Source organism: Condylura cristata, unplaced genomic scaffold (assembly GCF_000260355.1).
Source record: "Condylura cristata isolate star-nosed mole 26May11 unplaced genomic scaffold, ConCri1.0 scaffold00015, whole genome shotgun sequence".
Taxonomy (NCBI): Eukaryota; Metazoa; Chordata; class Mammalia; order Eulipotyphla; family Talpidae; genus Condylura; species Condylura cristata.
In genome coordinates, this window is record NW_004567116.1 from 34,973,653 (window position 1) to 34,989,225 (window position 15,573).

The 15,573-nt window shown below is 42.3% G+C and overlaps 1 protein-coding gene across 2 annotated transcripts in view; it reads right to left on the minus strand.

Annotated features, from left to right (window-relative positions):
- The window catches only part of SYT9 (synaptotagmin IX), a 167,261-nt gene extending 162,232 nt beyond the window's left edge, over positions 1-5,029 (minus strand). Inside the window, exon 1 of one of the 2 annotated variants that reach the window (XM_012725433.1) lies at positions 4,465-5,027. In XM_012725433.1, the coding sequence (XP_012580887.1) occupies positions 4,465-4,609 (145 nt within the window). In that variant the 5' untranslated portion in view covers positions 4,610-5,027. Of the gene's footprint in view, positions 1-4,464 lie in introns of both variants that reach the window. The other variant, XM_012725434.1, reaches the window with a different exon arrangement.
- Positions 5,030-15,573: the final 10,544 nt, after the last annotated feature.

Sequence of the window (15,573 nt, forward strand, 5' to 3'; positions counted from 1 at the left end):
GGGTGATTTGGTGATGGGAAACCCGTGGGGATTACAATTGAGATGGAAAAAAAAATGTGAAAAATGATGTAAAAATAAACTTTTTAATAAAAAAAAACACCATTAGAAAAAAAAATGCAAATCTGGAATGTCAATAGAACACCAACGTCCTGGACAAAAGAATTCTTAATCAAAATGTTAAGTTGAATCTCTGTAATCGTATAGAATTTAACCTACACTTAGAGACTAAATCCAATATAGACATGTAGAATAGAGAAAGTGGAAATTTTCATTGGCAATACTCCTATATTCTTAGCTTATATGATGTGTTTGCTTAAAAAGCTACTTTGACTTAGACTCAACAATTTTTTTAAATGGAATCATGGCCTTGGGCTGATTTAGTTCTCTGAGTTTCAGTTTATTCTTATATGCCAATCTCTTTTAGCAATGCTTCTCAAATTTCAATGTGCCTCTCTGAATCACCTGAGGATCCTGTTAATACACAGATTCATATGCATTAGATTTTGGATGAAGCCTGCATTCCTAATAAGTTCCAGATGCTACTGATGTTGCTGTTCCACAGTGAACACTTTGACCAGTAGAGTCTTTGAAGACATTATGAGAATGAAATGAAATGACCTACATAAAGTGCTTGACAAAGATGTGGTCGGCATCCTACAGAATAAAAGACTTGTGAGAGCAATAATTAAACATAGTTAAAACCTAGAAACCTCTCTTTTTGTTAAATGGAAACAACAGGTTAAGAAATGTTAAAATTGCTACATCCTAATAACAAAGGATGGAAAATAGAGAGGAGTCTAATTCTTTATGGCTACCAAAAGTGCAAGAAGTGCAAGTTACAGAGAGCTTTTTAATTTGATACAAGAAATAAAACCTTTGAACAATAGATGCCATCTGACAAACAACTGGTCCTCTTAAGGAGAGAGAATGAAGTCCTCAGTTACAAATTATGAGTACAGACCAGCCGACATTAAGAAAGCATTCATGTTTTAGGTCACTGATGAACTTTTTAGGGGAAATCATCAAATAGTAACAAAATTTTTTTTGAAATAAAACAAAAATCATTCTATTTCTCTCTCACTCCCTTCAATTCCTCTTGAAGTCTTCCTCTAAACAGTAAATGGAGTTGCTTCAGCAAAAAGTCTTAGACTCCTCAACTCCACTTATCCCTCACAATGATTCCATCATCCAATCCTAATACCTATCTTCAAATCCTGCCTATAAACCAGTTACTTCTGACATATCCATTACAACTTCCCTGGTGCAGTCACTATCCCCCTATATTCAGGTTATTACAATAGTTTCCCAACAAGTTTCTGTCTTCACAGCTGATCTTCTATAGTATTTTCTCAACACAGTCACCAAGGTTTTGTCACTTCTATGCTCAATTCTTTCTAATGGCTTCACATCTCTTTCAGAGTAAAATCCACAGTCCTTATAATAGCTTACAAGGATTATCTTCTACCTCTAACTACTGACCATATTTCTGTCTGGCTCCATTTTTTTCTGTTCTAGCATCCCATGAATCACATCAACAAAGCTCCTACCTCAGGCAAACATGTAAACTAAGAATATTGGAGAAATGCCCATGAAAATTCCCATTTTCTCTATTCTATACATCGATATTAGATGTCGTCTCTAAGTGTAAGTTAGAAAGACTCTACTCAATATTTTGTACCTGTTCTTCCCTCTGCCATGAAAGCTATTAACTGAGACTTGAAAATTTCTATCTGGCATCACCAATGCACAGAAAGACACCTAACAGCAGCACTCTAATAGCACTGTGTGGAAACAAGTGCTCAGACCTATTTTCCATAATAGGTAAAGATGAAGGCCTGGGTGAAGTATTCTAGCTCCAATTGCAATCTAGCTTCATTTTTTTAAGTCACACTTGGACCAGATCTTCTTTTACTATCAAGTTTGGGGAGATGAATCCATGTACTCCTCCACTAGGGCACTGCAATCATCTGGGCAAAGAATAACTTTTTGATGGCCCACTGGTCTGTGACCAAACCTCAGCCTACCTCAAAAAATGAACAAAAATCCTAGAATTCTGCTATCCACAGGTAATTATGTCAGCATTTTCCTTTTAAAACTAAGTTCCTCAGTTGATCCTGAGAAAACCTAACTATTCCTGAGTAGCCATAGACAGTCAATGGACAGAGAAAGCTGGAGCATGGCATTTAGGTAGGTTCCTTTAAATGAAAGGAGGACACCTATTTACAGAGCCAACTCTGCCTAAATAATCACCATTCAGGATGAATTATTGCTCCAGTTCACACTTCACAGTAAAAGAGGCACCATTCACAATGCAGCTACTCCACCATTCAGTGAAATTTTCAGGATGCAGAAATTAAAGCTATTCTTGACTTGAGCTCTCAAACAGCTTAAAGGGTGATGAATGCATCTGATATAAGCATTAATAAGGACCCATGAGAGGAAGGAGGGAAATGAAGAGAGATTCTGGCCTGACCTGAAGTGCCTTGTGATAAAGGGTGCACTTGGGATGTCATCTTCAGCCTCAGTCTTTCTCAGTCCTCATTTGTAACCTGGTTTCTGGACACGAAACAAACATCCAGAGGGGCATGGAGTTACACAAAGCCCCTGTGCCCTGATTTAAGAAAGTAGAACAGGCACTCAGTAATACAGAAAGCAGCAGGGCACAGTCTTCACTACAGCTAATACTCAAGTCAAGGAATCGGATTTGTCTCTTGTGAGAAGTCTGCGCCGTCTTTCTTCTTGAGGGCCGTCCAGTGCAGACACTGAGGAAAACCTATGAATGTGAAATGCAGCTTGTATATTAAAAGGAGCAGAAGCATAAAACTGACACACAAAAATCTGAGGTGTTAAATACTGGGCTCAGTAATAGGCCTCATCCATCTTCTCTCTTGAAGCCTAGAGGGACTCGTGTAGGATAACAATGGGAACTTATGGAACCAACAGGTAAAGAAACTGGATGCTTCCACACTAACACTTGCTTTGGGGAAAGCCTGCTAGGAAGCAACTGTCCTGTTCAAGCTGCTTAGGGACATAGCTTTCCCCTCATAGGAGACCACCCTGTCCTCATTCATGTCTGCGATCTGTGTAGCACACCTCATTAGAATTGAGTCACGCATAGGCTGGACATTAAACCTCCAGAAAAATCATCTGGGATCAACACTATTTCTAGACTTAATTCTCCACCTTGAGGTAAATTCTCCACCTTGAAGTAACACTTTAGTGATGATCTGATAAACTTGACTACTGTAGCCACAGGGCAACTAATCTTTGTCATTAGTAAATAAGTCTTTTGAGAAAGGAAAAATTAACATTCACCTTCAAAGACCCCTTAAGTACCCAAAAGGAAGTACCATGTCAATCAAGCTCAGTGTGTACCTCTTTATAAATTCAATAATTCTCCAATTTACCCTATGGGTAAATAGTTTTATATAATGGACTGGCTTAAATGAGGAAAATTCATACTAGGTAATCTGCAAATCAATAGCTCATTTCCAGCATTTATACACAAGAATAGCAAAGGAAAGGCCATTTTCTTATTCATCTCACCCAACCCAACCACACTATGCTTTTATTATTATTATTACTTAGTACTTAGATAGAGAGAATATTCGAGAAAGTGATCTCTCCAGGTGAGAAGAAACTCAAGTAAACATTTGAAAAAAATGTGTCTTCAGTAATGTAAGCAGCAGATAAGATGTGGGAGACCCAAAGGCCCTTAAGGAAAGCGAATGGTTCCACTGAAACTCCCTCCTTCAACCTTAATTACAATAAATGAACTTTCCAAAGTTAGGAGAGCTTTGCAACTTTCACTAGGGCAGGTGCTTGGCCATAACCACAAGCCCACCTGCCAGGACGCGCCCCGCGGCAGCAGCAGGTCCGGGGAAGGCCCAGGCCGCTGCCAAGACAAGCGACCCGCCTGGAACTGGTTCAGGCCCGACTGCCCAGGACCAGGAGTGCCCGTCCTGGGCCCGACGCCCAAGCCGCCCCGCTCTTCTCACCCGGCACAAGGAAAGGGAATGGGTGCGGCGGTGCAAGGGTAAGATGCGCCCACTGGGATTCAGCCGCAGTCCGGGGCCATCTCCAACTCCCAACTTCCCAGAGTTTCCCCTGGCCTCTTTCCCCTTCCCACGGTTGGGCCGCGGCCTCCCCTCCGCCGAGCGCAGAGCGGGGGAAGTGGGGCTGGGAGAACGGGAGCCGCCCCCGGAGCCCCGGCGTCGCGAGCGCAGGTAGCGGGCGTGGTCCCTCCCACCAGCCCCAGCCCACCCGGCTCGGCCTGCGCGCTGCAGCCCCCTCCCAGGTCCCCGCCCGATTCCAGCGTCAGGCCACCGAGCGCTCAGCTGATCCCCTCCCCTAGTTCGGCGACCACCTCACGCCTCCCTCTAGCTCCCGAAGCTCTCCAGCCTCAGGCCCCAACTCCCAGCCCAGGGCCCTCCGGTCGCGCCGGGCAGCGGCGGCCACACTCACCTGGGTCGCGGAGCCGGGGTCTGGCGCGGTCCCGCAAGTGGTAGATGAAATCCTGGCAGCTGTCGTGCTCCAGGGCCCCACGGGCACAGAGCTCGGCCAGCAGCTGCAGCGCCTGGTGACAGAGCGCGTCCCTGGCCCCGGGCATCGCCCCCCCGCATCCTCGGACCGCGCCGGGCAGGCTGGCGCGGGAGACAACCCTCCGCCTGCCCGCCGCTTTTGGGCCGTCCGCGCTCGCCTGGGACCCGCCAGAAAACCGCCCGAGCCCGAGCCCCAGCCCCAGCCGGCCCAGCCTCCCACCGGTTGCATGCAGCTCTCCGCGAGTCTGTCGGTCGGTCGGGCTCGCGCTCTCTCCCGCCCGGTCCCTCAGTCCCTCCCCCGGCACAGAGGAGAGGCGGCGCCGCACAACCCTGCGCGCCTCTCAGCTAGCTCTCCGCCCGCTACTCTCGGCCGCCGGGGGCGGGGCTGGGTCTGGGGTGCGCGCCGCGGGGTGGTATCCCGGCGGTCCCCGCTGGAACGCCAGCCTGGCTCCGGGGGGACTCGCCCGCAACTACAAGCACTGGGGACCCGGCTCCGGACCTCGCTCTTAACAGCCGCCGCGCCCGCCTTGGAGAAGAAGAGCGTGTGCGCGCTCCGGGCTTTCTAACTACCCCACCCCTTCGTCCTGATGCAAACAACACCCTCTCCTGCCGCCCCTTGCCCGCGTGTCCAAAGCACATTCTTGGGTGCTCTGTGCTGAAAACACAAACTGGACTACACCTGCCACAGCTGGAGAACCGAGTGCGGTCTTCAAACTTGAAAAGCGGCTCAGAAGCATAAAACATGGGCCTAAGATTGCTAGACCCCAACTGCGGGCTTTGAGGCCAAGATTCACCGACAAAGGAAGGATTTCCTAAGCGAAATATCTTTTTGCTCACCCTGGTGATCTACAGAAGTGGAAGTACTCAGATCAGAGCCGAGGTGAAGTAAGTGGCTCCTGGGAAAGATGCTGGGACTCACCTGGAGTTTCAAAGATCCTGGTTGTTTTTTGAAGCTGCTAATTGGAAATCTGAGGATTGTCAACATGTCTCTAACACCCACCAAGGAAGAATATCATAGAATATCTTAGATATTTAGAAGACAAAATAGGACACCTCTCATACACCACCACCTAAGCCTTTCAGTCAAAAAGCCTAGGAATAATCAGAATATTGCCTGTGGGTGTAGGGGGTGTGTGTGAGCGCCCGCACGTGTGCATGAGTGCACACTGGACACTGTCCCACAAATCTCTCAGATAATATAATCTCATTTAATTTCTTTGATAGCCTAACAAGTTTTGCATAACTATTATCCCCATTTTACCAAAGAAGAATCTGAGATTTGGAAGTTGCAAGTTCCTAAGTGAGAGGCAGAGTAACCTTGGTTTTAAGTCCAATCCCCACTCTAAAATTGGAGAGTAGACACTTATTAACTGCCATTCATAGCCATAAATTGTGCTATTGCTAGGGACATCTCGTGGTAGATCACATTGTGCAGAAAGGTAATACTGAATACCCCAGAGTGTGCACCCAGCAGATGAGCTTTGAAATCCCACTATATGAATGGTGCTTAATGACCTTATAGTAGAATAACTGGGAAAATGCAGAGTTGTAAAAATAAAGGTAACTCTAGAGTTGTGCAAATACAAGTAGACTTTCTGTCCCCAAAAAATTAGGAGGGAGAAGAAATTCACTAAGAGGAAGCCACTGAGAGGGACCACCAGTAGCTGGTCTTTGGTCCCTGTTGATGGGAGGCGCATTTGTGAAAAGAGAAATAAAATACTGGTTGGACTAGGTCAGAGGAACTGAGGGAAATTTCTTTGATAAGCCAGGCAAGACATGACAAGGGTCTAAGTTGATTGTCAGAGACACCCAAATTGTAAATGCATTTCAAGTGTTAATTGACAATATTGCAACCAATGGAATGTGTAAAACTAAGACACTGATATTTTAAAAAAAAAAATTGGCCTGTCATGTGTGGTGAGGCCCTGGTGGAAGCCTGGAATTTAGGAGAAATGACTGACAATCAGCCCCAGGAAGGTAAAGACTGGACTACCACTGAATGGGTTTCTGAAAGAAAGAAAGCTAGAAGACGACCACTGAAATTTAAAATGTGCTTTATAAGGAGAAGACTGGATATTAGCAGTAGAGGAGAAGAAACCAGACAGGCTAAGAAGGGTTGGAGGAGCAATTAACAGCTTTAACTCTCCACAGAATTTAAAGAAAAAGAAACAAACCTGTGTCCTTTGAGGTAGCATTGAGGTAGCAGGTAGTTAGGATTTCCATGATTTAGGGTGAATAGTGTGAATTCCACCTGTGGAAGTTACTTAATGCTTTGGGATCCAAGGCTCCTCATGGTATAATACTAATATGAGTGTCACTGGGTAGTTAAAAGATTGTGTGAGGTATTTGGAATAGTACTTCCTGTAGTATAGGCTCAACCAGTATGTTTTTGTTGTTGTGTTGTGTGTCTACTATAGTACACAAGATGCTAAGCACATTTGATTGCTTGCAACATCCCTAAGAAGATGTTACTTCACATTTTGCAGGTGACGAAAATGAAATCAGGTGGTTAAGTAATTTTTCCAAGGACACACTGGTAGCTTGTTTCCAGAGACAGTCACAACTATCCCTCCCATCTCACATGTCTTTGGAAATATGATTTCTCACCCCTTCCACCAAGGAGTATAGTGATTTCCCTTACCTTTAAATCTGGCCTCACCCTATGACTTACTTGAGCTAACAGAATGAGTGGAAGTTATATTCTGGCATCAGGATTGTGGCTGGTGAGGATGTGTGGGGGAAAAGAAGTATAGTCACTCTGAAATTCAATATGAAGAATCATTAAAAATTGAAAACTGGAACTATAATGTGACCCAGACATCCTACCTCTGGGTAAGCACAAACATCACCAAAGGAAATGAACATACTATTGCAAAGAAACAGTCACACTGCCATCTTCATTACACTACTATTCACAATATCCAAGACAGAACAACCTAAGCTGTTTGAAGGATGAATTGATCAATAAATTGTGAGATGAATTTCATATCAGAATTGCTTAGCAGGATTTTTCAAATTTATCTACATCCTTGGAGATCCTTATAATTCTCCTGGATGTGGAGATGATAGGTGATAGATAGATAGATAGATAGATAGATAGATAGATAGATAGATAGATAGATAGATAGATAGATAGTAGGAAATTCTTTCATTTACAACATAGATAAACCTGGAGGACATTATGTTAACAGAAGTTAGAGAGACAGACAAACACCATGTGGTACCACATATATGTGGAAGCTTTTTTAAAAAATTTTTTAAAAAAAGCTGATATTGTAGAAATGCTGTTGCCAGGGCTGAGGGTAAGTGGATGGGTGACGTGCAGACATGTTCACAGGATACAAACTCTCACCTATAATACTCTAACGTACAACAGTGTCACTAGAGTTAGTTATGAGTATTGTGGACTTGAGATTTGTTGAGAGTAGATCTTGAGCTGTCTCACCATGGAAAACTTTTTTAGAAAGTTGAAAATAATGAAGACTTCTTCATACTGTATATACATATATCAAATCATCATGTTGTATACTTTAAATATATACAATTTTGTCAAGATTCCTTAATGAAGTAGGAAAAAATAAAATTATATGTGATGTGATGTGTGTGTGTGTGTGTGTAGGCCATAAATCTTTATGCTGTACTTAGACCAGATCCTTTCTCTTGCTTCCAAAATTCAGTTCTGTTCTTAAGAAGTAATTTGGGATTTCTAATGGCAAAAAGCTTCCAGTTAATTGGCATTTTGTTTGGTTCCATTTACTGCCAGACAGTTGCCTTTAAGAAGATTCTACCTGATTTGTCTTAGTGAGCCCATGCTATCTCCCATAGATTAGTACTCTCATGAAATACTCACAAAACCTCCTGTTTAATTATCCCCCAAATGTATTCAGACTCACTCTTGCTTCCTAAACTACAACTTGCCAGGACAGGAGACTAGACCTGAACTCAGGCTCTATGACAACCACTTTGTCACTTTAGCATCAATCTGTTTTTCAACTGTTAGCTTGGCCCTTCCTATTTAATTTTTTTTTCTTGAGAGATGAAATGAAAGCAAATTTTGGATCAGGGTAGCTCCACTCTTCTGTCATTCCTGTACCAAGTAGCAAGTTGTTCTGGTATATTCAAAATCTTTATTCTTCCTTTGGGTGGGTTCTTTCCCAGTTTTCTAATTGCCAATTACAAAATTGTAACTCTAATTTATTTGACTTTAAAGAAAATAGAGGTTTATTAACATTAGTATTTAAAAGTACACCACAAAAGGAGTATGATGAATGGAACAGAAGGCGATGTTCCAAGTCAGAGGGTCTGAGGCTCCTCTGCTGTCTCCTCCTAGAAGGCATTCAATGCTCTACATTTGTCATCTTTTCAGAACAAGGTCAGAGGAGAGAGCAGAGGGCTGATTTCTGCTGGCTGAGAAAAACATGGGGCTCACTACCCAGTTACCAAGTAACTTTTTTAAAAAAATATTTTTTGTATCCCTGGAGCTACCTTTCAAAGTGGCTGAAATCCCTCAGCCTGGACAAGTCTGGGAAACTTCTGGAGTCACTGTGGATGCTAGAAATAGACTAGAGATTTTGTCACAGTAGGTAATGCGGTATCAGATAGCTAACACAGTATAGAAGAAAAGATTCCAAACTACCACCATCACTCCCAACCTTCCACAGCAAGCTTTCCTTCAACCTCAGCCCTACAAATAGAACTAGAATAGATTGACTGCACTCAGGTATCTGCTTATTAAGCGAAGTCATTGTGTAAATTCATGGCAGAAGATTAGAGTATTAAGCACTTAAAAGTTTAAACATTCGCTGTCTTGATCTTTTGCTTAATAACAAATGGCTTTGACAAAAATCTCTAGGTGTTGGAAAGGAAGAGGGAGCAGCATCTGTTTTATTGCCTCTCCAGCCTTACTCAGAAGATTATAAGAAGCCCATATGTTTTTATTAGTCCTCATTCTCTCCAAAGAACCAGGCTTCAGGTTATATGCTGGAGAATTCAGTACTTAATCACATTTAATCAGCCAATCAATTAATCAAATGTCTATTGAGTGCTCACTAAATACAAGAGTTTTTTTTTAATACAACTAACTTGAATGTTAATTTTCCACATTGAATCTTTTTTCTTCTTCTCCTATCTTGCACTCATTATTCAAAACCGTATCCTCTCACTATGCTTATAGTTGGGGTTATCCCTATTGCAATTTCTTGACTTTTCTTTCCTATCTCTAACATACCTGCTCCTAATCTTCTTTCTCATTTTCTTTCCATAAAGCTTTTGTCAGGAAGCAAAGTCAAATTTGAAATTCTTTGGAATTTCAAAGTTATTATTAAAATCATTCTATTACTACTATTACTATAGTTTTTTTTTTTATTTCATTGGAAAACCCAAATACAGAAATGTAGGGGGTGGTGATAGACACATGACTCCTGAGTGCTGCCTTGAACATTACCCTCTTGGGCAGATGGGGACAGAGGTTTCAGGTAAGGACAGAGAGTCCACATCCTAAAGGTGAACGAGCCCAAATGGCCAATTTACCAGCACTAGCACTGTGCCTCACGAACCCTGACGTGTACAGTCAGGGCTATGCCTTAAGTTCATCTTCTGCATGTGAGGATGGACAGGGGCTGAGCATTGTACACTTACGTTCTTTGTGGTCTTTCCAGACTGGCCTAAGTGTCCATTTATAGTGGACATTTATGGGCCAATTGCTCTGTACCACATACCATACTGTGTTTTTAAGTGCTTCATTTAACTGAATTATTACCACACCACTTGAAATAAGTATTGTGATTATCATCTTGATTTTGTAGATGGTGACTACTATGCCCAAGGTCACCCATCTAATGAGCAAAGAAATGGAGGTTCAAACTCATTTTGGGGAAGCTTCAGAACTGAAACATTTAAAGATCTATTTTTGCATACAGAATTTGGGGTACAGGCTAGAGGGGCAGTGAGAGATTCACCAGAGACAGAGTGGGAAGCAGAACAGGCAGATCAATGACATACACCGCTGAGGGGAGCAGCGGGCAAGACAGGAGAGGCCTGCTGCGCCATGTGGATCACCTCCAGGGTGGGGGATTGAACTACCACTGAAGTGGCTGCAGCTAGCTTGCAGTGTTAAGTCCTAACCCATTGCATCATCAGAGAAGACCCTAGAACTGATTTTTTTTAAAGATTTATTTATTTATGCATATAGAACTGGGGTACAGGCCAGAGGTGCAGGGACAGTGAAAGGATTCACCAGAGACAGAGTGGGGAGCAGAACAGGCAGATTGAGGAGGTACACTGTTGAGGCGAGCAGTGGGCGGGTCAGGAGAGGTCTGCCACACCATGTGGGATACCTCCCTGGCCAGGAATCGAACTCATGAACAGGCTGCATCTAGCTTCATAGTGCTGTGCTTTAACCTGCTGCACTGCACCACCAGGGAGGGCCCAAGAACTGAAATTTTAACTATCTACTTGTCTCTCCATGAATTCATATCAGAATTGCCTGGAAGGATTTTTTTTAAGACTTGTATACGCTCTTGGAGATTCTTAGAATCCCCAGAATGCAGAAGACATAAGCTACATTTAAAATGAATTATATATGGCTTACTAAAGATTTCATTAAAGCCTCGGTCAGGATATGATAAACTACTAGCAAAGCACTCTGGGCTCCTATTTTACTGCTAACCCAGTTCCTAAGAAACCAGGACCACAGTGTGGTCTGGATTCTCTCCACTGGGTTGTGCCGAGCATGCGACCTTTTGTTACTTCTCTTCTGTGCTTCTGCCTCTGGGCCTTTCACAGCCTTCCTCCAACACAGGCCTTAATTTATCTTCATCTCATCAAAGTTCAGAGTTTGCTTAGAGATTCCACTAAATATCTTTATTTTCCTCCCATTCAGTAACTGTAATTGTCCTTTATGACACAAATGTTTTCTCTCCTTGTACTTGGGCAACACTATACTAAGTTTCTCCATTATTGATTTTCTCTCACTTTCACCTGAGTCTCTAAAGTATGTGCTTTGTGTGTAGTATGTATGTTGTATGTGCATGTGTGTGTCCCCATGAATGTGTGTGTGTGAAAGAGAGAGAATCTATTTTCCTGTTGGAAAGAGTTACTCTTGAAGGATGGGCCTGTTTAAGCAGTTATAGACTCTATCTGTTACAAAACAAAACAACTTTCCTGGATTCATATGATTGTATCAAAAAAGGCTATTTCCTTTTCCTTTGAAATCATTTTATTTCCTGTGAAGAATATTTGTTTCCAATGATGATTAGAATTATTTCAACTGTCAGGACACAGTAGTGAGCCAAAGTGAGGGCTACTTTCACATTTCTTTTGAGTTGAGACTTCTTCCTATGGATAAAAAGGAAGGAAAGTTCATCAAGTTCAGATAATGAAAGTTTTATGAAAAATCTGAACTTTAATAAGCTATAGATGGTTTCACTAGAAGAAAGGGTAAAACTTTTAAATCATAACTTTAATTCCCATTAATTCAAATAAAAGCACATTACTTAATTTTCTTTTCAATTTTGAAAACAGAGATCACAATGTTTCCATTGTCTTATTTGAAACACTTCTATTTAAAGAAACATGTTATGTATGAACTGAAGGAGACTGATTCAAGATAGTAAGAAGAGGTCTTGATCATTAATTTGCTTTACAATATTAGAGGTAATGAAAGGTACCTCTAATTCTACTTTTTAGCCATTGCATACCACAAGAAATGTTTTACATGCATTGTTCAAGAAAGAAAATGTAGACAAATTTTCTAAAGTGTTTACCCCTCTCAGTTATGTTGCTTTTTCTTTAGTGTCCAGTGATTTTCAGCCTCAATTGAAGGTTAAATTCACTTGAACAAAATCTGCTATATGAAACTCCAAACAGAGATGCAAGCTTTAGGCAGATAGTAGTTACCTTCAAACACAGACATACAGGGACAGAGTTAGGAGAAGATGGAGAGAACTTAAGACTGGAGAAATTAATGTTAGAGAAGAACTATTAGAGCCACTGCTTGTCCTTTGACTTTGAGATGTGTCTGGTTTTCTGGTTTTCTTGCAAACTATACTCAAGCCTTCATTCTCCTTCACTGCTTTGCCTCTTCTGTCTGCCTTCAATTGTTGGAATGCTGAGCTTAGTTCTTAGACCTCTACTCCTCTCTTGCTCTACTTTTCCTTAAGGCATTTTATCCAGTGCTAGGATTTTAAATAACCTCTACATACTAGTGACTCTCAAGTTTGTATCTCAACATGACTTCCCTTAGCTCCAAATTCCTGCTAATCCGCCTACTGTGTACCCACGTCACCTAACTTCACCTCTTCATCTCCTCTGACAATGGAATCTCCCTCTGCTACGCCAGCATCAGTTCCCCACAGCATCCCTTTCCTCCATTCCATTATTTCCTCAAATGACATCTCAGAATGCCAGTGGGGCACACAGGTAAAGCTCAAGACAGTTGTTTGCCCTCTCTGTAAAGGAGGCTTATAAAAAGAGTTTCTGGTTTCCACCTTGGAATGGCAGCACTTGAAGGGGCTACAACACCTATCCATTGCTATGTAACAAATCACTTCACAATTTAGCAAAGTAAAACAACAAACATCATTTCACATTTTCTATACATTATGGCTCTGGTTCAGGGTCTCTCCTGAGATTGTAGTTAAATTGTTGGACAGGGGTTCATTCACTGCAGACTTGACTGAGGCTGCTTTCAAGCAGGCTTGCTGGCTAACTGTTGGATGGAAGTCTCAGTTCCTCTCTGTATGGGCTTCTCCACAGGGAGGCCTGGATATTCTCAAGACATGGGAACTGGTTACTAGAGAGAGAATCTTTGTTATTTCACCTTTGTTATATTCAGTAATGACACAAAATAAATCTGGGCAAAACATGGGAGGGGTCCACACAAGTGTGTGACTGCCAGGATGTGAGGATCTTGGGAAGCCAACTTAGAGGCTGGTTACCACAGTGGGAAATTCTCCAAATACAGACAATTGTGTAAAAGGATCTTGATGAAAAATGTTCATTAGTGCAGTGTTTTCCACACCATCTCACTCTGTGTGCTATGTCTTTGGCAAGCTCAGGTTAAAGAAGGAAGGGTCTTTACACAGACCAACTCTGAGCTGTGACCAGCTCAGTCCTCTCTAGATTACACTATGAACAAAGGGATCGATATCTTTTATGCTTATAACCTGCTTACAGTGCTAAAACATCCTCACTGATGCATTTCTTTTTTTTTTTTTTAAAGATTTACTTTATTTATTTATGCATACAAGAGCTGGAGTGTAGGCCAGAGGTTAGAGGGAGGAGTGTATGTGTGAGAGGATTCACCAGAGACAGAGTGGGGAACAGAACAGGCAGATTGACCAAAATGCACTGCTGAGAGGAGCAGCAAGAGAGATAGGAGAGGTCTGCTGTGCCATGTGGGTTAGCTCCCTGGCCAGGGATCGAACTCATGCTGCAGTGGCTGCTGATAGCTTCATAGTGCTGAGTGCTAACCCCTTATATAACAGGGAAGCCACTGATGCATTTCTCAAGTAGTATTCTTTCTTCCAGTCTTGCTTCCTACTGTCCTTTCTCTTCAGAGTAACTGTAATGATCTTTCAGTTACTGAGTTAAATCACACTGGTTCACAGTTTGAACTCCAAATGGATTCCAATTACAATAGAAATTACAAGCCCAAATTCCTGTTTGCTCTATAGTGTCCAGAATGTACCTGAACTCCCTCTGCCTTTCTGACATTATCTTGCACTAGTTTTCCCCTTGCTCAATTTGTCTCCAACACATTGTTCTCTTTCTGTCCCTGAATATAACTAGTCTGTCTTCAGTTTGGTGTTGTTTCACATGTTCTTTCCTCTACCTTAGCCATAGCGTCCAGCAGGCTTCTTCCTTCTCTTCACCCTGTAGCCTAAGTATCACCTTCTTATAAGGGCCTGCCATGCTGACCTTTTCTGTGGGTTCTATTTCTCAGTAAGCTATATTATTCACTAACTATCACTGCCAGAAACTCTTGGTCGTTCTAGCAAATCACATGTAAAATTGAACACCTACTATATGCCAGAAACTGTTCTGGGTGCCAAGTAATTCCCACCCCCCCACTGCCTATGAAGATAGGGAGCTTGTCTGTCATGACTGACAATGCAGCATCCAAGACAGCATGTGACACTTAGGAAACAGCCAGTGAATAATTGTTAAGTGAAAGAAGGTAGGTGATGAGGAGCAGCATTCAGATCTAGATGGACTTGGCTGCTTGCAAGAGTGTAGGTTAGGAACTGGGCAACACACAGAACCAGTGGGATATTTCAAAGACTAATGTGAAGACTAGTACATAAAGAACAGGGTGTGGCAGGGCAGAGAGTCAGTGGCAAGATGGGAACAACTTGTTCATGGAAACAAAGTTAATCTTCCCTCCACTGTCCTCTCTTTCACTGTCAGTCTTATCAATGCAGACCCAAGCGACAAACTGCAATGACAAGTGAATAATGTCCCTCCCCAAATTAATGTCTACCTGGAACCTCAGAATGTAACCATATTTGGAAAAGAGGTCTTTGTGGATATAATTAGTTAAGGATTCAGTGAAGAAATCATCCTGGATTTAGGGTAGATTCCTTCTAAGAAAGGACACAGAGAAATAGAGTGAGAAAGACAGAAGCAGAGATTGTGAATAAAACCCCAAGTCAGGGAGTGACAAAGAACTGCCACACTCCATCAGAAGGTAGGAGAAGGTAAGGAGGGGGGTTCTTCCTCAGAGCCTCCAGAGGAGTGTGACCTGGCTGACACCTGATTTCAGATTCCAGCCTCCAGAATTATAGGAGAATATATTTCTGTTGTTTTAAGCTACCAAAGTTATAGATATCTGTTACAGAAGCCCTAGGAAAATAATGCAACATCTTTGCTGTTAATTTTTTTTTCTAGCCATAAAGTAAATGTTCAATGATTCAGACAGGCAAGTTTGTAGCCAGCACCTTGCCCAGTATTTGGCACAGAGCAGACAATTTAAAACATTCTTGTTGAAGTAAATGTTTGATGATTGAGTGACTTGGTATCATTTCAAGAAACC